The sequence below is a fragment of the Planococcus citri genome, chromosome 2, assembly GCF_950023065.1.
Source record: "Planococcus citri chromosome 2, ihPlaCitr1.1, whole genome shotgun sequence".
Taxonomy (NCBI): domain Eukaryota; kingdom Metazoa; phylum Arthropoda; class Insecta; order Hemiptera; family Pseudococcidae; genus Planococcus; species Planococcus citri.
The window spans coordinates 27,861,070-27,885,570 of NC_088678.1; the positions used below are offsets into that span (position 1 = coordinate 27,861,070).

The following is a 24,501-nucleotide window of genomic DNA, read 5'->3' on the forward strand; positions in this document are numbered from 1 at the left end:
ATCCGAATTTGAGCAAAACGAATAATTGACGCATATGAATAATTCATTCGTCTTTTTTAAATTAAATAATCGACTATTATCAAAACTTTTCCACTCACTTAGGTAACTTTTGAGGTCTCCAGTGGCCATCCACACAAGTAGCTCCGACCGGACCTCCTTCCAAGACGTATCCTTTATCACATTCGTAGACTACTTGTCTATCATTGATGACTTTCTTGACATAAGGTCGATAATCGTAATTACCCATGCTCCCTACCAGCAGTATTTTCCCATTATCAATGGTTCCCGGATAAGGGCAATATTCTGAAACAAATCAACTCATTTTAGAATCATTTTATAAAACACAAAAAAAATTCAAGAACTTATTTTCTATACAGCGTAAAAACTGACTTTCTACACATAAAGGCACTTCGGAAGACCAATTTCCATATTTACATTCGGTTGTTTTGTTCCCCAGAATGGTATACCCGTCGAGGCATTTAAACCTTGCCTTGGTACCGTGTTCCATTTTAGGCGCAATTATCATACCATTCTCCGGAGTCTTGGGCAAATGTTTACATCGAGCTGAAAATTGAACAAGATTGTTAGAAAATATTTCAAGATACTTACTCGTCGTAGGTATCTTGAAACATATCTATTGTTTTTTATTTTTATCTCGCGGTATGAGAAAAGGAATAGTATAAGAAATATAGTACCAGGTTGACATTTGGGTATATAAGACCAAGTGCCATTATTACATACAACAGGAATCGTATTGTTCGATGACTCGTAACGATTGTCACACTCGACGAAAACTTGAGTGGCATGTTTCACGATAGATATTTCAATAAGCGAAGGTTTCACCGCCGTTGCGCTAGAATTATGCTCACTCTCGTAACCACTGTCGTCTATAGAGACGACAAGTCTGCCATGTTGAACTTTAGGTACGATACAAGGAGCTGCAAAAAAATAATCTCGCCTTAGTTAACGCGCCCTCGTCATCGTCGCGAGCAGAAGGTTATATAAATCGAACCGTCGTCTTACTAATACATTTTACAGTCTGGCCATCAGTATATTACCTAAGCATAGAGGAGGCGGGTATCTCCATTTGCCATCATTTTGACACACTGTCGACGCATTGCCCACCATTAACATACCGTCGTCGCATCGAAATATAATACTAGCTCCTAGACCAGTGCCCGCTTCCAAATTCTCCATCCAACCATTATGAAGGATACCGGGTGGACCGCAATTGATTTCTAAAAAACACGTTACATACAAGTCAACAAAACGATGGCCAGACGTGTAATAAAAAAATGAAATGAAAGAAAAAAAAACTAAAAACAACATCGAAATTCATATTTCTCATTCCAAACCGCGAAAATTATTTCCGACTCGAAAGCCGCGAATAATTTCACCGAACAGAACCGACTTTCGTCGACGGATGTCAACTTTATTAAAATTCTCACAACTTTTAACGTAGTATTTCTACTATAAAAGTTAACGTTTGGCCAACTTCCCGTATAGTACCAAGTTTTGAAAAAAAAAAAAGTTTGCCGCCAAATAAAGACTAATAATTACTTAGTTCGAAGCTTTTGCCGTTCTACGTAAATTATTCTTATTAATTTTTTTCCTCCTACGAGCTCGCCGAGTTCATAAAAATGAATTTTCAAACAGTCACATACCTCATTATTTGTTTCTTAATTAAAATTGTGTCTCTGTTCGACTCATTTAACGCCATTTTGTAAACTTATAAAAAAGTTGCAGTTTCTTAAAATCTTTCAACTTTGGAATTCATTAAAACGCGAGGTATGATTTTAAAATAATACGCAGGTAGTGAAAATGAATGCGAAATTATAAATTTGTAATTTTATAACAAGTTGGAATGAAAAATTCTGCCAAGCTGCACTCGCTAATGCGTTTCCGACTTGGTGAAAATACGAAAACGTCGCGTACTAATTCAGACATGCTCCAGAGAACATCTGAACTTTTCCACCGATCTACTGCAATTGACTTGATTAAAAATTTAGAAGTAGAAGGGAGGTAGTCTACAATAGTTTACAAAATGACAGCCAAAAAGTGCTCCACACGAATCTAATTTGATTGAACTTTTGTAACAAAAAAAATTGTGAGACTTTTCAGTGAAATTTTGAAAGTGTCCCCGCTCTTATTTTGAGTAAAAATGAACGATTCGTAGAATTATTCAAAGCTGACTTCACGACCTTTCAAAATGAGTAATAATTTTGCAATAAATTCAAATATTTCGAGCACAATGTTTTTTGAGTTTTTTCGAAAAATTTTGAGGCGAAAATTGGGTCATGACTTTCAGAATTTTGGATGAAGTAAGCGAAGAAGCATCCATGATTTAAAATTTTCAGTGAAGAGGAGACTTCATCTCTAAATATTTTTTGAAAAACGCTTTTCAAAGTTTTCAAATGCCGTTTTAATTTAAAGTACATACATAAAAAAAAATTGAAAAAACCAAGAATTTTCAATTTTCCTCTCTTAAGAGCACGAGCACCCCCTCACCCCTCTATCCACCTTGGGTTCAAAATACTTCTAGAGTGCTAAAAAGAAAATTTTTGATTCTCTGTCAAAATTTCAACTAATGATAGGTCTCATGAGACCCACTGGAAATCATGACATAACTTTCGGTTCAAAATTCTTCAAAATTGCTCAATAGAAGTTTTGACTGACAGAAATTTTTGATTTTCTGCTACAATTTCAGCTCATTTCTGATCAGTTCCATGACAACTTTTCTAAGAAACTCGAAAATCAAGACTCAATTTGAGCTCAAAATACTTCTAGAGTGTTCGAAAGAAATTTTTGATTCTCCGTCGAAATTTCAACCCATTATGATAGGTTCCATGTTGCTTTAAAAAAATAAAAATGAAAAAAAAAACCTGAAAATCTTGATCAAAAACTTTGGACTCAAAATTCTTTAGAATGGCTCAAAAGAAGTTTTGACAGAAATTTCTGAGTTTTTTGCCACAATTTCAATCCATTATGATGAATTGATGAGGTCCATGCCATCTTTTTAAAAATCCTAAATACAATGTCACAATGATGGGCTCAAAACTGTTAAAAAGTATTCAAAACAGTTTTGATAGCAGTTTTTGATTTTCTGCTAGAACTATAACAAATTTTGATGGATCTCATGGCACCATTTCAATCACATCAAAAATCATGACCCAATTTTGGGCTAAAAATTCTTCAAAAGTGTCAAATGCAGTTTTGACCGAAATTTTTTCCCCAGAATTTCAACTCATATTTTTATAGGCCTTTTGACACCTTTCTTTGAAAATCATGACCAAATTTTGAGTTCAAAATTCTATAAAAATGCTCAAAACAATTTTTGACAGAAATCTGACAAAACTTCTTTTGAGGAATTTTAACCCCAAAATTCGGTGATGATTTTCGTTTTTTTTTTTTTTAGAAATAGAAGCCATGAGGTCTGTCAGTGTTTGTGACAGACACTGCTTAAAACCAGTGTTTGTGACAACAGACACCGGTAAAAACCAGTTTTTGTGACAGACCCAGTTCAAAACCAGTGTTTGTGACAGACACAGTTTAACAGCATGTTTGTGACAGACACTGTTCAAAACCAGTGTTTGTGACAGACATGGTTCAAAACCAGTGTTTGAAACAGTGTCTGTCACAAACACTGGTTTTAAACAGTGTCTGTCACAAACAATGGTTTTGAACAGTGTCTGTCACAAACACTGGGTTTATGCAGTATCTGTCACAAACACTGGTTTCAAACAGTGTCTGTCACAAACACTGGTTTTGAACTGTGTTTGTCACAAACACTGGTTTTGAACCGTGTCTGTCACAAACACTGGTTTCGAAACTGTCTGTCAAAAACAGTGGTTTTCAACCGTGTCTGTCACAAACACTGGTTTTTAGCAGTGTCTGTCACAAACACTGGTTTTAAACAGTGTCTGTCACAAACACTGGAGTGAAACAGTGTCTGTGACAAACACTGGTTTTGAATAGTCCCTGTCACAAACACTGGTTTTGAACTGTGTCTGTCAGAAACATTGCTTTTAAACTGTGTTTGTCACAAACACAGGTTTTGAACCGTGTCTGTCACAACCACTGGTTTTAAACAGTGTCTGTCACCAACACTGGTTTTTAGCAGTGTCTGTCGCAGACACTGATTTTAAGCAGTGTCTGTCACAAACACTGACAGACCTCATGGCTTCTATTTCCAAAAAAAAAAAAAAAACTGAAAGTCATCACCGAATTTTGGGGTAAAAATTCCTCAAAAGAAGTTTCGTCTGATAGTTTCAATTTCCTCATTTTGACCAGACACTGGTTTTAAACAGTGTGTGTTTCAAATACTGGTTTTAAACAGTGTCTGTCACAAACACTGGTTTTATACAGTGTCTGTGACAAACACTGGTTTTTAGTAGTGTCTGTCACAAACACTGGTTTTAAGCAGTGTCTGTCGCAAACACTGGATTGAAATAGTGTCTGTGACAAACACTGGTTTTGAATAGTCCCTGTCACAAACACGGGTTTTGAACTGTGTGTCTGTCGCAAACACTGCTGTTAAGGATCAGGAGCTTAGAAGGTCACAACGTGGGAGAATGAAAAACTGTGTCCGTCACAAACACTGGTTTTTAGCAGTGTCTGTAACAAACACTGACAGACCTCATGGCTTCTATTTCCAAAAAAAAAAAAACCGAAAATCATCACCGAATTTTGGGGTTAAAATTCCTCAAAAGATGTTTTGTCAGATAGTTTTAATTTCCTCATTTTGACTAGTCTCATGACGTTTTTTTTTCAAAAAAAGCCAACTGAATTTTTAAAATTCCAAATAAATTCGATTCCTACTCGTAGAGCACTTTTTTTGCAATTGACCAGTTAGACTGTAACATTTACTCGTATCTGGAGAACCTCGAATTATTTTTTAAAATTCCTTTTTCACTTTACGAATGCAATTTTTCAATAACAAACCCACATTAGACAAATAATAATTAAGAGCACGAAAATGGATTCTCAAATGACTCACCTTGGCATTTAGGAGTAGCCGCCGTCCATTTCTTATCAGCTCCGCATCTTCGAGTCCGTTCTCCGACCAGCATATATCCGTACTTGCATTCGTACGATACAACCGAATTATACGACGTCGAGGTAAATATCGCCGTCCCAAATAGCGGATTTTCAGGTGTGGGGCACTGTACGGCTGTAACCACATTAGAACCAAACCCCCGCAAAAAGCAACAGTATTTTACAATGGAACTTTAACTAGTACTTAACAAAAGGGAGCTAATAAAAGCGAACGCGCGCCCAATTCCATAAACTTTTCCGCCTGCAGCTTGAACAGTTTACGAGTTTGAAACTGTTTGAGAATGGCGCGACGCGATGAGATATTTTTGAATGGCGGTAAAATTGAGATTTTTACGACCACTTGACGTCTCTCATTTACGCTGGCAATTGCTAGCTAGGCTCAGGATGGGATAATAGGATAATACGTAAATTACACGGGTAGGTTTTCTACATTAGGTAATAGGTAGGCACCAAATATTGGCTGATATTTGTTGTAGCAACTTACGCACGCAAGACGGTAATTCTTTGGGAGTCCAGAGGCCGTCTGATTGACATGTTCGCTCTGGTCTGCCTACCAGTTCGTATCCTTCTTCGCAGTGGTAGTTGACTCGACAGTTGAACGTGAAACAGTCGCCGGTGTGCCAGCCGTTGGAGATTTCATGGGGTGTACCGCATGTTCTGGCTGTAAAACACTGAGTTAGTTATCAAAAAGCAAAGGTGATAAGGTGGAGTGGTTTTAGGCTAATTTTTGGTCGTTTAATTCGAATTCGGGGTTCAATTTTTGCCATTCATAAGTCGAAAAAAATCACATTTTTGCTTCAAACCGTTGAAAATACGTAAGTGAATTTCCCAAATAGGATCGAACTTTAACGAGCTGCTACTTATCTACAGGAATGAATTTGACTAGCCAAAAAATCCAGTTTCAACTCGATACAGGAGGGAAAATATCTTTTGAAAAAAATTTCTTCATTAGAGGCGTCTCATATGTACCTATTAATCATATGGCACACAGTGGGCCACAGACCCCCCAAAAACGGCGATAAATCGGATTCAACCCTCATCGATGTGCAATATGTCGATTAATATGTTTTCGACATCGTAGAATTCGAATCTGCACTTATTTTTTTTGTAGGAGTGGGGGGTCTGTGGCCCACTGTGTGGCACCAAAGTCCAAATTGAAATTTGGATGGAAATGACTCCATTACTCAAAAAGGCAAACCATTAAGGTCAAAGCTGCAATGTGAGCATAGAAATACGAATTTTTGAGAAAACTGATTCCGATTCTGAGACTCGTTTGGATCCAAAAATTCAAATTTAGCCCCCAAGAAGGAGGCAGAGAAAATTGAGTGGGTACCTTCGAGGAGAGATTAGGGCCCAAAATCTCAAAAAATGCAACAAGATATCGAATTACAGGTTTTTTAAGACACTTATTCTGATTCTGAAATTTTTTTGACCCTAAAATCGAAATTGAGCCCCTTCCAGCGCCAGAAAAAATGAAGCCCAAAATTTGGAAAAATGCAATATGGGTATCAAATTAAGTATAGGTTTCTGAAGGCGCTTGATTTGGAAATCCATTTGACATCAAAATTAAAACTATGGCCTAAAATTTCAAAGAGACAATGGGTAACAAATTAGAGGTTAGCTAAGGCAAATTACTCGTATTCATATTTTTAAATCAATCCGACCTCAGAATAAAATTTGAGCTCTCGAGTGAGAAGGAATGGATCCAAAAAGGTCAGGAAATGAAACATTATGGTATCAACATAGTTGAACCCTTTTGTGAGAAGCTGAGAGCCCAAAATTTTAAAAAATGGAACGTGAGTGAAGTATCAAATTCGTTAAAGAAGCTGATTCTAATTCTATAAAATCAAAATTAAGCCCCTGAGAGAAGAGCTGAGGGCCCAAAATTTAAAAAAAATGCAACATATAAAGGTTTTCAAAGACTCCCATTCCAATTTTAAAATCCCTTCGCACTCAAAATGAAAATTGAGATCCTCAGAGGGAAGTGTAGAATCAAAAATTTCAAAAAATGCAACACGAAATCGTTTGACATCAAGAATGTTTCCAAAGCATTAGAAAGAATCTTGAGGAAAAAAGTTTTTAAAAATCGAGATGTAGGTTTTTGAATGCATTTAAGTATGCTGATTTCGAAATGTATTCAATTTCTTGGTAAATTACTGGTAAGTTATAGGTAATTTTCCGGTAATTTCCAGGTAATTTTCTGATAAATTACTGGTGCTTTCCTTGTAAATTACTGGTGCTTTCCTTGTAAATTACTGGTGATTTCCTGGCAAATCACTGGTAATTTCCTGGCAAATCACTGGTAATTTCCTGGCAAATTACTGGTAATTTCCCGACAAATTACTGGTAATTTCCCGACAAATTACTGGTAATTTCCTGACAAATTACTGGTAATTTCCTGGTAAATTATGAGTGATTTTCTTGGTAAATTACTGGTAATTTCCTGGCGAATTACTGATAGTTTCCTGGCAAATTACTGGTGATTTCCTGGTAAATTACTGGTGATTTCCTTGTAAATTACTGATAATTTCCTGGTAAATTACTGGTAATTTTCCGGTAAATTATCGGTGATTTCCTGGTAAATTATTGGTAACTTCCTGGCAAATTACTGGTAACTTTCTGGTAATTTAATTTCTTGGTAAATAACTGGTAATTTTTAGGTAAATTACTGGTGATTTCCTGGTAAATTATGAGTGATTTTCTTGGTAAATTACTGGTAATTTCCTGGTAATTTAATTTCTTGGTAAATTACTGGTAATTTTTAGGTAAATTACTGGTAATTTTCAGGTAAATTACTGGTAATTTTCAGGTAAATTACTGGTAATTTAATTTCTTGGTAAATTACTGGAAAGTTACTGGTGATTTCCTGGTAAATTACTGATAATATCCTGGTAAGTTACTGATAAATTACTGGTAATTTCCTGGCAAGTTACCAGTAATTTCTGGAGATCATAGGGTCCGAAATTCTGAAAAAAACTCATTATGGGTACTCGATTATAGGCTTGTAAAGATGCTGATGCTGATTCTGATTCTGATTCTGATTCTGAAATCCGTTTGATCCCAAAATCAAAATTGATCACTTCACTTCACTAGAAGAAAACTGGAGGCCCAAAACCTCGAAAAACGGAATATCATAATTATGAAATCCTGGATTTAAAAAAAAAACGCTACAGATTCTAATTTCAAAATCCATTTGACCTCAAGATCAAAAGTCGACCTCTCAGAGCAGGATTTTTGTAAAATGCATGGTACCGGTACCGGTATCGAATGATGGGGTTTTAAGTTTTAACCGTGCTTATTCTGAAATCCGTGTGATTTCAAAATCAAAATTTAGCATCGCAAACGGAGACCTGGCCCCAATTTTTGAAAATCCAATGAATTTGACCTCACACAGATTTCAGAACGGTATCAACGTTCTTAACCCTTTGGCAACCGCCGGGAAAAGGGTATCCCAGTGACCATAACAAAAAATCCCGCAGTTCCAGCTTGTAAGCGTTAAGGCAATGTAATTTGGTCCCACTGGTAGAGCAGTTCCACTGCCAGACCAGAATCATACCTACTTTAGTTCACCCTAGTTTACAAATATCCCGATAGATGGCGTAATTTTTCAAGTTTGATTTCACAACCAGTGGGACGTATACGTCCCACTAAGAATTCATAAAATACCAGTGGGACATATATGTCCCGATTTTTTCAAATTTCGGGTGGCCAGTGGAGCTCCAAGGAGAGGAGTAAAAAATTCTCCGACAGCTCAAATGCGTTTAGGAGAGTACTAGCAATTATTTTCTTGAAAAAAAAAATTGAAAATTCGAAAAAAACATAATTGGTTGCCAAAGGGTTAAACACCCAATTTTTGAAAGCATAGTTATTGCATTTTTGTCAAAATTTTGGAACAAAAGCCATCTTTTGAGACTATGGGAGAGGGGGGCTTCTTTTTGGTTTTAGGGTAAAATTGATTTCAAAATTAGAATCAATGCTCTCGAGAACCTATATTTTTAATAATACAAATATTAAGTAGGTACCTACTTTTTTATTTATAAAATTTTTTCAATTTTTGGTCAAAAATTATGATTGCAAAGTCAAAACTCGCAAAAAACGGAATTCAACAAGTCGAACTAAAACTAGGCAGTAGGTACTATTCTTTCTTGATTTTTTAAAGTTCAGAAAAATGAAAGAAAAAATCAATAAGTAAAACTTGGAATTTCAAGGAATAAGATAAATTAATGAATTTTTTGAATCAATTGAAAGTGATTTTGGCAAAGTCTTCATTAATGTTTATTTCATGATGTGTGCAATTTCAACCGTTAAAAAATATTTGAAAATTGGTGGAAGAACCTCATAAAAACAAAATTTTGAAGTTTGCTAAAACCTACTCTCAATTTGGTAATCCATGCTACTTATTTATGAAATTTGGTACATTTACAAGAGTGTTGATTTTGGCGTACTTTGACCTTCATTTTGAGCATTTTGAAAAATGGTCGATATTAGGCACCCAAAATTTCAAATTTCAATTTAGAGTCGTTGGAGAAAAAAAAGTCATAGAAAATATTTTCAAAATCTTGATGCCCAAGAGGCTGTTCATGATGGTATGTTTTAAAATATGTACTATCACTTTCATTCAAGTAGTAAATACTTACGCTCGCACGATATATCCGGCCCGAACCAAGAAGCAGTTCCTTCCACTGCCAGGCATTTGGCTGCAGGGAAACCATTGGTGACGTAACCAGTCGTACACTGGTATTGAATCGTCTCGTCCACATCGAAAGCATTTTGCTCAGGACGAGCATTATGACGGGCATTTCCAATCACTGGAGGTTTAGTGCAAAAACCTGGATAAAAAAATTTCAAACTCATTACAAATTGACCCATAAAAAAGCACAATCCAATCGTCGACAATTTTTAGCGATACTTACTGCTCTGTTTACAGGTAGGCGTGTTTCCTGACCAGGTGCCATCAGCTTGGCATGTCCTCTGCTTAGGTCCCACCAGGGTATAGCCGAGTTCGCAAGTATAATTCGCCTTATCACTAAACAACAACCCTCTCAAGGTAACCCGTCCGAAGCTAGGGCTGGCTAACTCTTCGCATTCTCTATCTAAAACGAAACATTCGACAAAAGGAGTAACGTGAGATATTCGTATTTAACAAATTATACTGCATAAACTTTTCCATTGCGTCGCATCGACGTGGATACCTGTAGAAAAACCCAAACACCCGAGACAAACTTCATTTAATCATCGCAGCCGTTTGAAAATGTCAATAAACGTTTGCGTTTGAGGTTTCAATAAGACGTTTACAACTTCCTTATCGTAACAAAATGGTCCCTTTCAAGTTGTTTAATCCTTCTTACCTCTTAAGAATAATCTTATCTAGCGCCAACACCGACGACGACGAGGAGGGGCGAATTACGCAACAAAATTGTCGATTTCAATTAACCGACCTTTTGAGTTGGTAATTTTAAATTGATTTCGTTGCGTTATTAACGCTCGAGACTGTATCGTTCTCTGGCTCGGCGAAAAAGGCGAATTTCATTAAATAATTTCCAATACGTCGGAATTAACGCTCGTACTGTCATTCTTAATTATCTTTCTACTTCGTTTTCGCGTTTTTCTTTTAACAACGATGAATTTTTAAAAGTTTACCAGCGCAGCAGCGTTGCATCGACGAGTTGTTTTTTCACCCTGTTTCTTCCGAAATTGAAAATTAATAAGCGCGAACCAACCAGCCAGACCGAGTCGCGACACGTTGCTGCCTTTTTTGCATCTCCTGTCTAGCGAGTTTCCATTATATAAAATCACTTTATCGTTGTTTCCAATAAATTAAAATTTCTTTTCGTCGTCAGCTTCGACAACGTAGCAACAAAGTTTTCGATTTATGGCTCATTTACGGCGAAAAGATTATGCAACTTTGCTAACATCATAATTACAAACACCAAAGTTGAAAAAAAAAATCCTACCTCGATAGTTCTCCCTTTGGTGCAAAAATCCCAAAGCTCTTAGGAAGAAAAAAAATATAATCAAATCGCTCAATTTTTTCAACAAGAATTTCCACGAGACATATATAAATTCCCTCGTAGTTGTGAAAGGTACCTATTTTCTATAATACGTTTTTCCCCCTTATCGAGAAGCACCTTTTTCTAAACAATTTCTGACCCAGTTAAAAAGGTACCAATAGTATACGTTGGTTTACCCATACGTCAGTCAGTTTTGTTGTATCTTGGTAACGTAAACTTATTTCAGTTTTTGACCGAAAACTCGCCACTCGCCACTCGCATCATTCATCTTTGGTAATAAAAACTGTCCGGTGCGGTGTACTCCTTATTCGTTCGTCTACACCATAAATGCAAATCGACCATGCATATACATAGGTAGGTAAAGGTATACCTTATGTCATTCGCACAAGAGTCTTTCTACATCTTGGAAAATTTATCACACCAACAAATTTCTCCTAATTTTAATGTATTCGCTAAATTTCTCATTTCAACTCGTGAACCTTCGCGATAACTTACAAATTGCACGAAAATTAGAAAAGTTTCAATATCGAAAGTTTTCATCTCACTTTTTCTTTCGCGTAGGTATTTGCTATTTGAAACTTTTTTTTGTGTTCGCGTGAGCAAGCCATACGAGGGGATTTTTTTTCTAATTTCGTTCGTTCTATTCTTCAATTACATCGAATATTTGCAAAAAGAAAAAAGAAAAGGCGAAGGAAACAAAAAAAGAAAAGACCTACGAAAAAATCTCTCACCTTTTTTTTAGAATAAGGATACCTGGTCATTTCGTGTTGTTTCGATAACATGTAAAAAATTTTAGCACCACTTAGGCGGTGAGGAGGAAATCCCACGCTCTTCAAAAACCAACCACTCCAGCTTGCATTTTTTTCTACACAGATTCCAATCTATCCACCTTTCCAGAAAAAAAGGGGCAAACGACGCGACGTTCCAGCTCACAGTTATTTAGCCTCGATACGCTTTTAATATCGACACAAAATTTCAATGTTGGAAGAAAAATAATCATTCGGTATTCTTAAAACTTTACAACTTTTCTCGGTGTAGGTATACGAACGAGAGAGAGGTAAAATTCCAGCAGAAACACAACGTCAATTACGTGTTTCGACTTTGCTACCCACGTTATCATTGAAGGCGAATAAAATACGATTTCTCTGCTCGGTGCAACGCAACGTGAACTCGAAAACTCGAATCTTTTGTAATTTTTATTTAGCGCAAAGTTTACCTCTAAATTTCACGTTAAAAAAGTAAAAACCGAGCAACTTTTACGCTTTAAAACTAGCAATTTACAAGCCAGTAAAGTGAAGGGGACAGGTACTCGTTTTTTGGCGCTCTTATCGCGTTTAAATTATTAGCAAAATTATTCGAAAATTATCGCCGAAGAAAAAAAGGAGAAAAAAAAACACAAGAGTAGATATAGCAGGTATAGCAGGTAAAATAATAGTAATTTAACGGAAGCGAAAGTGGCCAGAAGAGTTTTTTTTTTTTGGAAAGAAAGAGATATGGGCGTTAATTTCGATTCGTCGACAGGAGGTAAAATATCGTGTTTTATAAGTTTCTTCATCGTGTTGGCCGTTTGGGGGCCACGAGATGAGGTAAAGTGAAAATTGTAAAGCTTCAGGGACAGTGGCAATTACTCGGTGCACTAAAAGCTCGAGATTTATTATTGCTTTTTTGTGACGCGCCGCGCCGTGTTGATTTTATCGCGGTAATTTGTTTATCGCCTTCGCTCATCTAGTTCGTCGTAGTGATTCATTATAATACGTTGCAGAAAAAAGAGAGAAAAACACCGAAGTGACGATATTTTCAAGATTTTTGCTGTTTTTTCACCACGCTGGGTATAGTCTCATAAGGCATGAAAAAAAAAAACACAGTATAAAAATTTATTCGTTGTAAAAACGCCCGAAGCTATTTTCTTTCACTTTTCTGGTAACGTTTTCAATTTAACGGAAAAAACCCAGCAAAATGTTAAAAAACAAAAGGGATCGTGATACTATAGCTGTTCTATATATCTTTTAATCTTATGTCCTGTGTCGCGCATCAAAAAAGTACGCTGTTTTGTATTTAATTTTCCGCGTGTTCTTTTTTGTTTTACTACTTCTTTTCGCGCACTTTGACGCTTCGGCTTTGCTTTCTTTCAATTATTTCATTTTCTTTTGTATGTGGTGTTATTTTTTCTCGCTTTTGTATCCATCAAGTTTTCTCTTTATTTAAAATTGGCCAGCAGTGGGAGCTGAGAGATGCGACCTGGGCGATAATTTGGTTTACTTTTGGTGGCTGGAACAATTCAATTTTCTAACCAAATGAAGCTTTCATATCATTCTTTTCACGCGCTGCGTTAGCGAAGGCGAATTGACCTTGTTGATAAATTAGCCGTGAAACGAAATTCGCCACATTTTTTACGCCCTCTTTTTTTTTCAAACGTGAATTTCATCGAGTTAATGGTAGAATGGCAAAGAATTAGATCTCCATGTCAATGAAGGATGAGAAGGATTGCGCTTAGCGTACGTACTTACTTACTTGATGACAGAAAAAGTCATAAAACCTTTCAAATTTATCAATTCTATTTCTTGTATACTTACTTCATTGAGAAATTCAGGTCCTCAAAAGAGTCGAATCATAAAAAACACTCACGCATTATGAATTGATCTGTTTTTAAGCGAAGTGAATCGAATCGAATCATTCACAACCGATTGGCGATTGAATAAATTGAATAGGTAATTTCTAGGTGAATCATTCGCGGACGAATTGAATTTTTTAGTGAATCATTCGCGAACAAATTGATTTGTATAAGTGACTCATTCGCGAACCAATCGATTCATTTACTCAGTTTTTGGTTAATCATTCACGAAGGAATTGAATAATTTTCTGCGAATCATTCGTGAACGATTTGATTTGTGTAAGTGACTCGTTCGAGAACGAATCGATTCATTTACTTAATTTTTGGTGAATCCTTAACAAAAAAATTGAAAATTTTTTGAAGAATCATTCGCGAACGAATTGAATCATTTTTGGTGAATTACTCGCGAACGAATTGAATCATTTTTGGCAAATTATTTGCGAACAAATTGATTCGTATAAGTGACTCGTTCGCGAACGAATCGATTCATTAATTTGATTTTTGGTGAATCATTCGCGAACGAATTGAATAATTTTTGGGAATCATTCGCGAACGAATTGATTTGTATAAGTGACAAAGTGACTCGTTCGCAAACGAATCAATTCATTTATTCAGTTTTTGTTTCATCATTCACGAAGGAATTGAATAATTTTTAGCGAATCATTCGCGAACGAATTGATTTGTATAAGTGACTCGTTCGCGAATGAATCGATTCATTTACTCAATTTTTGGTGAATCATTCGCGAACGAATTGAAAAATTTTTGGCGAATCATTCGCGAACAAATCGATTCATTTATTTACCAAATTTTTGATGAATCATTCGCGAACAAATTGAATCACTTTTGGTGAATCATTCGCGAACGAATTGAATCATTTTTGGTGAATCATTCGCGAACGAATTGATTTGTATAAGTGACTCGTTCGCGAACGAATCGATTGATTTACTTAGTTAATTTCTGGTGAATCATTCACGAATTAATTGAAAATTTTTTGGCGAATCATTCGCGAACAAATCGATTCATTTATTTACTAAGTTTTTTGTGAATCATTCGCGAACAAATTGAATCACTTTTGGTGAATCATTCGCGAACGAATTGAATTATTTTTGGCGAATCATTTGCGAACGAATTGATTTGTATAAGTGGCCCGTTCGCGAACGAATCGATTCATTTACTTACTTAATTTCTGGTGAATAATTCACGAAGGAATTAAATAATTTTTGGCGAATCATTCGCGAAAAAATCGATTCATTTATTTACCTAGTTTTTGGTGTATCATTCGCGAAAGAATTGAATCATTTTTTGTGAATCATTTGTGAACGAATTAAGTCATTTTTGGTGAATCATTCGCGAACGAATCGAATCATTTTTAGCGAATCATTCGCAAACGAATTGAATCATTTTTGGTGAATCATTTTCGAACGAATTGATTCGTTTAAGTGACTTGTTCGCGAACGAATCGATTCATCTGCTTAGATCTTGGTGAATCATTCACGGAGGAATTGAATAATTGTTGGTGAATCATTCGCGAACGAATTGCATCATTTTTGTTTAATCATTTGCGAACAAATTGATTCGTATAAGTGACTCGTTGGCGAACGAATTGATTCATTTACTTAGTTCTTAGTGAATCATTCACGAAGGAATTGTATAATTTTTGGTGAATCATTCGTGAACGAATTGAATCGTTTTTGGCGAATCATTCGCAAACGAATTGGATCATTTTTGGTGAATTATTCGAGAACGAATTGCATCATTTTAGGTGAATCATTTGCGAACGAATTGATTCGTATAAGTGACTCGTTCGTGAACGAATCGATTCATTTACTCAGTTGTTAGTGAATCATTTACGAAGGAATTGAATAATTTTTGGTGAATCATTCGCGAACGAATTGAATAATTTTTGGTGAATCATTCGCGAACGAATTGAATCATTTTTGGTGAATCATTCGCGAACGAATTAAATCATTTTTGGTGAATTATTCGCAAAGGAATTGCATCATTTTACAGGGTGGACAGAAATATCGGGTACCCCTAAGAAAGTTTTTCATTAATAATATAGGTTGGCAACGTGAAATAGATGCATATGATTGGTGAAATGTTATCTCTCACGTCTAACAACCAATCATCTGCTACCATTATTATCATTCACTGTGACCAACCGAAGTATTTAGCAGAAAACTTTTTCAGGGGTACCCGATATTTCTGTCCACCCTGTATGTGAATTATTTGCGAACGAATTGATTCGTAAAAGTGACTCGTTCGCGAACGAATCGATTCATTTACTCAGTGCTTAGTGAATCATTCACGAAGTAATTGAATAATTTTTTGTGAATCATTCGCGAACGAATTGAATCATTTTTGGCGAATCATTCGCGAACGAATTGAATCATTTTTCGTGAATTATTCGCGAACGAATTGAATCATTTTTGGTGAATTATTTGCGATGGAATTTATTCGTATAAGTGACTCCTTCACGAACGAATCGATTCATTTACTTAATTTTTTGGTGAATACTTCACGAAGGAATTGAATAATTTTTGGTGAATCAAATCATTCGCGAACGAGTCACTTATACAAATCAATTCGTTCGCGAATGATTTGCCAAAAATTATTCAATTCCTTCGTGAATTATTCACCAAAAATTAAGTAAATGAATCGATTCATTTACTTAATTTTAGGTGAATCATTCGCGAACGAATTGAATAATTTTTGGTGAATCATGTCAGTCTTCAAGTCGTTTTTTTGTGAAATGCAGAGAGTTAAATCTGAAATTGTTTGGAATTTTAAAGTAAGCCGGTCAGGATGGTTCAGAAACTCAATTCGCATTCTTTTGGGTGGAGGATGTTCTCTCAAAAACCATTCTAATTTTAGGACCTTCGGATAAGCCAAATGTTCAGTTTTTTCATCATTTTCGTTCCTCTCTACTATTCATACCTCCTTCTTCAGTTGAAAAAAATTAATGGAATTGAGTACCTACCTACACAATGTATTGAACCACTTATTCAATGTGCTTGTGAAAGAGACAATTTTCATCATTTTATTTTTCCATACTCACCGGTTTCGATAATTTTTCTCTTTGTAATTGCTATAATTTATATTGTTTGTATGTATTTATATGTACTACTCAGTTGTTATTGCATATGAAAACGGCACCGTTATTTATTCCCACCCCGTCACCATTTCCATCTGTGTACATATAACACCAACACACCTACTCGTGTAAATTATCAGAGCACTTGTTAAATTACTGTTTTTCGAGTAACATACGTACTACATAACATAGGTAGGTACAGAGCTTGGTCTTTTTTTCCCTCTTACTTTTTGTCTCTCTGTCTCTCAGTTAGGTACACAGCTACATATCGGTGCAAATTTCATTTTGCAGTACGGGTATAACCTTTCCGTAATTAAATTATTGCCGCTACATGTGATGCGAACGAGTATTGAAAGCATTTTGACATTTTAACACAGCGTTAAAGATTTAATGCTCATTTGCAAGCTCAGCTAGAGCTGTAAAAAAACGTTTAATTAACGCAATTACCAGGGTAAAAAAAAACGAAGGGGTACTTGAATGTAATGAAGATGGACTACCCGAAGCGTGTACCTTTCAAACACATTACTCTGTAGTGTTGTTAATGTATACGCAGTTTACGTGTACCGAGCGTGTACTTCCACTTATAATGTAGTTGGATGAAATGCCATGGAAAAGTTTGCGTTTACGAGAAGGGAAAATGAGACAGGATGGTGAGAGGTGGAGGGATACACCGCGAAATCAAATTGCATCTGTTCGAACGTATGTACCAAGCGGTGCGAAAAAAAATACAATTTCAATTTTCGACATTTACCATTTACCAACACCCACCTAAATAACTAAAATATAAATGTGTATGATTTTGATACACCATAAGATTTCATTTCGCTGTCAGTTTCAAGCTACTGTTGATTTGAAAAGACGACGTAGAAAAATAATGGAAAAATATTTCGTCGAATGTGTAGCCTATGTCTACTGTCTATGTTATTTTAAAACAGATACTCGAAAATCGCCAGAACATAAGGTCGGATTATCCCATTCGTCTTATCGTGTAAATATTTACTATATAAATGTGTAGCGAATTTGAAAAAATGCGACCTTCACGATGCGAACATGGATTTCTAAATTAGGTTTCTTTTTTAAATGCTTATACACCGTATACGTACAACTACGCGTACAAAAGTCACCTATCTTTTTTCTTTTCTTTCTTTTTCTCCCTTTTTTCAAAACGAAATAAATTTCTGTCCGAAAATTTCGTACATTGTTTTGATATTGAAAAATACCTACCTATGTTTATATTGAACCTTATATACCTACCTACCTACGCAGGCGTTTGAAAATCTTACCTAGTGGAAAAATTGCATCAATTTTTCCCACTATACCTATATTGTTTGCTTTGTACTGGCCGATTTTCGAAATAGAAAGAAAATTCGATTAGTAGTTGTTTTTATTCTTTTTTTTCCCTTTCGGATATCGTATCGTTGGTATTGTTTTATAGAATTCTTATCGAGGTTTCGCAGATGCCGAGGAATTATCGCGATGTGTTTTTTCCATTTATATTTTTTGTTTCTTTTTTTACTCGAGAGGTGGGTATTTTTTTCGATGAAGATTTTACAATATCGGTAGGATCAGCGAATATTTCCACGATGCTGGATCAATTTGAAAGAATCCAATTTTCAACTTTGGTAGTGTTGCTCGAAGGGGTACTTTTAATTCGAGTTGTATTTAAATTTTCGATTGATTCTTTCGTTCAGATTACGTACCTATTAGGAGGAGGTGTTCGATTTACGTATCTGGATGATCAAATTTTTGAAAGTAAAAATGAATGTAAATTTGCCGGCTTAATTTAAAAGTGTGAATATTACTTGAGAAAATATCAGTCCATAATGTTATTAGTGTATGATTAACTTGTATTGGGAAATTATATTGAAATATAATTTAAAAAACTCCTTTGAAATTAATGAAAATTCTATCGAAAAAAATTGTTGAAAATTTACCAACTAAGATCTTCCAACTTATATAGGGCCACAAATATTATTTTTAGGGAAACACGACGTCGAAGAATGATCACCTAAGTAATGGTAAACGCCAAATTGCGTTTGTCCTCTGCCATAAATAAAATCACCACCGGGTCCGCTGCACATGGATACTTTTTCCTGAACAAAATCAAGTGCTGAAATTCCATACCAAATTTTGCAATCGAAGAGTCTCGATTTGTATCCTTTACCAGAATAGCCTATTTTCTTAGCTACGTTGTCGCATATTCTGTCACGTTCGGGTTGACTCATTTTTTCAATAGGCTTACTGAAAAATAGGTATTAATTAGTGACAGTGTATAAATCGAATGAAAATTTTCCTATAGGTGTATTTTATTTGCAATTCTTACCCTTTGAAAGCGTTATATTGTTCAATTGTGTAGCTATGGATAGGATATGTTAATTTAATGATAATTACGTACAAATATAACAAGTATGAGAGATTGGCCAACATGTTAACAAATTTTTAAGACACAACACGATGAACAATTGTTACTATTACCTACTTACTGCGGATCCACAAAGTTTTTTCATTTTTTCAATTATCTACGAGTACGTTGCAAATGAAATTTTTATTTCAATTTAACAAATGGAAGTACGTTAACAGATCAGTAAATAATTAATGTTTGCGATTTTTTTACTATCCTCATCCACACAACATTTTGTATAGTTTATTAATAAAAAATCTATGTACAATAATCTCATATTTTCCCCAGATGTGTACGTTGTGTGCGTTGTGTACAATGATAAATGTTCATTAAGTACACGTTATACCTACACGTGTTGTTTTTTTGAAAAGCCATAGTTATCCATAATTATGTCAATGTCTAAGCGATCTCATATATGTACGTAATAATTATTGTTCATTCATTGCGATCGAAAAAACTGTTTAAAGGGCAATTTTTAAAATTTTTCATTACGTATAAATTTTTTTGTAAAATGATTTTTTCAATGTTCAACATCCACGAATCAATTATTACTAGTTTTGGGTTTTCTGCAGCCTCCAGAAATTTTTCAATTTTCTCCAGAAATTTCAAATCGCTCTGGAAAGCTCAAAAATGAATTTTGACTCACTATCGAGAAATTCCAGTAGGGTAGGAGATTCAAAATTGAATTTTGGATCAATTAGATATTAAATTCCAGAAAATGCGAAAAAATCAAATTTCCAAAAAATGTACCTGTATGACGAGCCAGTTTTTCGACAAGATGTCGTCTGACGTGTGTACCTACACGATTATTCAACTAGAAAACAATCGCGATTCAACCTTTTGGGAGCCTTTAGCAAATTTTCAAATTTCTTCAGAAAATTCAAATCGCTGTGAGGCTAATAAAATGAGTAAATTTGATTTTTTCACTTTTTCTAGACTTTACATAGAGGTAAGTAATTCACTTTGAACTGGTAGCCCTGGAATTTTACGATAACCACCTTGTGCTTCATCATTACTGACTAAAGTTATAGGTGCTAAAGTTCATTTTTGACCATTCCAGAGTAATTTGAAATCTCTGGAGAAAATTGATAATGCGCTGGAGCCTCCAGAATGATGCAAAACTATGTTGATATGTGGGAGTTGAATCGAAGGAATTATTCATGTTGATGAACTTCACTCAAAAAATATATCATGAAAAAATTTGTAAACTTTAAAATTTTGCCAAAACTTTAAAAATGAATTGGGGAATTGGCCTATATATTGACACGACAGAAAATGAGATTTGAACTACAGGACATTTGAACGACAATTCGATTTCCTATAAGGTAAAGTACCAGTTGTGGATAATCGTTCCTATGGGCTAAACAATTTTTTTATCGCTTGTATCTTTTTCTGTAACATTTAATCATATCGTTGCATTCATGACAACACGAAGATTCACCCATGAAGTCTATGTACAAAATCATTGAAGTTTCAAAATGATAAAAATGCAGATTTTAAAATTTTTTAGAAGGAAAGTTTTAATAATGGAAAAAATCGAGTCAAATATGTAATTTTTCATAACTGCGGAAGTTTTTGGATAGTAATAAGATGAAATAACCACCTCTGCGTATTTTTGAGAATTATTTTTGATTTCATCTAGTACTTTAGAGCAGTCTAAACACTTGGATGTAGTATCTCGAGCCCGCTACATCTCTGTCACTCGGTAAACATTGTACTTATGGCTGGCGAGCCACTATTTGAGTTATTAGTAGTGCCCACTCAAAGATGGTTAAAGTAATTTTATATTAACTCGAGATCCCGTTATATCGTTGTGTTCGCGGGGTACCGCAGGGCATTTATCCTGGATTCCGGACATGGGTAAGTGTCTCTAGTTTAAAGTGTATTTTCTTAATGTGTCCCCTAAACAGGCCTTAGTATTAGGAGAGCCTAAAGGAGTAGGGTGAAGTGTACAGTGTTTTGAGGTACTTGTGCCTCCTTTGCTCATCCTTTATGAGTACAATGTCAAGTATATCCTCGGGTATATTGACTAATTCATGAGGGATGTTAAGCTTTATTGCTTATTGTCAGTCTCCGACTCGTAATCTGCTCATCACCATTGTGATGTAGGACTAGGCCTAAGACCCCTAGCCTAGCAACCTTACTAAGTACCCAGTCTTCATATACTATGTTTGGCTTACATTGCAGGGATATTTGTGTAAATATATTATTTAAACAAATCGTCTCATATCTGTTTTTATTCACGTAAAAATGGACACATTATGTGATAATGTCATTAGATGATTCGTGTTACTAAGTGTACTCTGAGCTACCTGGTTAATGAGAAATGTTCACTCTCTAGGGAATATTTCTATCCTCACCCCAATAGATTTATGTCGATAATAACCACCACACTTAATATTTCCAAGTCACCTTTTAACAAACTTTCTGGTGAAATTTTAAATCCTCCAAATTACTCCCATCTCCTCCTGTTGCCCAGATAAGCAAAAAAGCACTACTTGCCCTGTACCTACATGTAGATGAACTGGTTTTCTTTGACGTGCTATTTATCAATGAATTTTTGTATGTGTAATTTGTATTTTTTATGTCGTTCATTATTTCATTTTTTTGGCGTGCACAATTTGTCGTTGAATGTACAGTGAACGCTGCAACCGCTTAATGTTATCAAAATTGTTCGGTCCCGATCTTTTATATCTAATTCCATAGAAATTCCATTGGTTATTGTGATCGGAGCATCGGATAATGTTATCATTTTTAGCTGATTTTAATGGATTTTTTTGTGTTTTTATGTAGTTTTTAAATGTTTTTAACACTTTTGATTTTGCCTAATTTTTCTGAAATTTCAGAATTTTTTTTCTGATTGACATCATTTTTAATATGTAGGTACTCGTATGTACTTTTTTCTAGTTTTTTGAAGTTTCAACCTATTTTTAACACTTTTTCTGGCAATTTTTACAAAATTTTAGTTCAATGACTGTTATTGCACTAGGTATTGCACTTTTTAGAGGTAGAATGTGTTTGTAAAGTATGTCAAAATAAACACTGTAAAAATGTTTGTCAAAAAAATTCACTTCTTTTTTGATCGGTTTGTATTATCAGCCGCCTAATCTTATCATATTGGGCTGGGACAAACGTGATAACATTAAGCGGCTTTCACTGTACATAATACAGACGTTTTCGAAGGAGATTCCGATCTACTTTTGAGATACGAACTCCTAAGCATCATTGTAAGCCTCGAAATTGCAAAAAAAAAAAAACTCAAAATTTGTAAGTTCTATGTATACCATGATTATTGTTGGAGTGTTAGGTGTCCTGATTTTGAATCTTGGCATCGAATTTTGATGTAAGCAATTTACATTTTACACCCTAAAATAAGCTCTCAAATTTGAAAAAAAAAATTGAAAATTCTCCAGATCCATATTATGAAGTTTCAAAATTTTCTCATACAATTTTTGCACTTGACAGGAAAAAATAGAAACAGCGTCCAAAAATACATTAATGAGCTAGGCCTAAATTTCAAAATTTCATGCTGAATTTCGATTTCTTTTCCTACAAATTCTTGGACATCTAAATTTGTGCAATAAGTTTGAACTTCTGAGGATTAGTTTCCAAATTCTAGCGATTTTGTTGCGAATTTAGAGGATATTAGTTGGTTTGAATTTCGTGAAATTGCGAATGCACATCCTTGTTTAATGCAACGGTTTCTGCGCCAGGAGGGCTATAAAAATATTTTTCCTCGCTTCTCTCACATTGAGTATGGGTCAACAGAGCTTACGATGAGAAAAATTGGATTTCCTAAATACCCCCCTCGCCCTGATTCAAATAGCTCCATCACACCGTGTGTTTTCCCTATTACAAAAAAATTGCTTCAATTTTTTTTCAAGCTGTCGAAACTGAATCTGCATAGGTACATATTATTATTCATCCACAATACGTGTGCAACACTGATCTCATGCAATGCATTCGAACCTTCAGCATTCAATCTTCCATTATTAATTTTTTCTTCTGTCTGTGCCTGTAAACACGATGGTTATCAATGTCACGAATTAGGCCATTTCACACGTCTGATATTGTTGGAAAAGTTCCAGCAGTCTGTATTATGGTGTAAAGGCGTCGGCGTCGACACCGACACCGGCCGGGCCTGCAGGAATTGCGATGATTGATACGATTTGCGAGTCTCGTGAACTAAACGGCAGGTGATAGATTACGATTCAAAAACAGTTGTACTGGTGAAAAATGAACTACACGCGTGTTAAAGGTTCTCGAGGAAAAATATCGTATTTACATACACATACACCTAGCTCTTTGGCTGTTGGGTTTTTAAAAGACACGCGGCTGCGAAGTTTAAAAAAGAATGAGAGAGGAAAAGAAGAAAAGTCGACCGTTCGACATCTTCTACACACGTACGTACTCGTATAGTCGTAGGTAGCTCTATAATACGTATGGTACATCACACGTGTAATAAAGAGGGTCTAGGACATGGTTGAAATTTCACGCCAAGGCTTTACATACCAAATAACTAGCGCAGTTTTTAAACTACATGTAGGAAGAGCAGCCGGAGGTGTGTAGAGTAAGTAAGAGAACGACCGAAAAAAATGATACATTTCGACGACAATGTCGTTTTGTAAATAAAACTTTATAGCTGCGAGTGTTTTTCGCGGATGAGACGAACGCGTGGTAATCTTTTTTATATTTTTCACGCAATTTTCTTCTAAACTTTCTATTGCGGGTATTTCGTTTAACAGTTGTTTTTTTTCGGAGGTTCATTTTTTTTAATCCTCTCTCTCTCTACTCTCTCGACAGTACTTGTACTCGAGCTCGAGCTTAAAAGGCGGCTGACACGGATGTGAATAATGTTTCGTGACGTCAGCCTTTGAGGCCGCGTCAATTGGTCGAATACGTCGCGTTAACCGACCAAAAAAAAACCAACTGCGGACTCGTGTTTGAAAAATTAATCGCGTCTGTTAAAAATGATCTCGTCGAACGAGAAAGAGACAGACTTAAGAAATTACATCGGTATATCGCTGCAAAATGTCCGTCGGGAATTTAATCAAAGAGAAACGCGATAAAATAACGATGCTCGCGATTATAAATCCTGCTCAATTTCCGGCCCGTGTTACGCGTCCATCTCGTAAGTTTAATTAAATCGTCTTGGAAAAGGTTCGCGAGTATGGGGCTTTTACGCCAGATCACCATCACCACCACCACGTGTTGTGTTGATGGTATTGTGCGTATATATACGGTCGTTTATACAATATCACACGTGTAAATCAATGAAACCGACGAATTTAATAATTTCACTTTATATAGTTAAATGTCGATATTTACC

The 24,501-nt window shown here is 35.4% G+C and overlaps 1 protein-coding gene across 1 annotated transcript; it reads right to left on the reverse strand.

Moving 5' to 3' along the window:
* Positions 1 to 94: 94 nt before the first annotated feature.
* LOC135834047 (protein lev-9-like) lies at positions 95 to 10,194 on the reverse strand (the record flags this gene model as incomplete). The annotated part of the gene is made up of 8 exons (XM_065347886.1): positions 95 to 303; positions 391 to 564; positions 696 to 938; positions 1,059 to 1,238; positions 4,997 to 5,170; positions 5,540 to 5,716; positions 9,693 to 9,884; positions 9,969 to 10,194. Coding segments are annotated over 8 exons (1,575 nt in total), but the record flags the coding sequence as incomplete, so codon positions are not given.
* Positions 10,195 to 24,501: the final 14,307 nt, after the last annotated feature.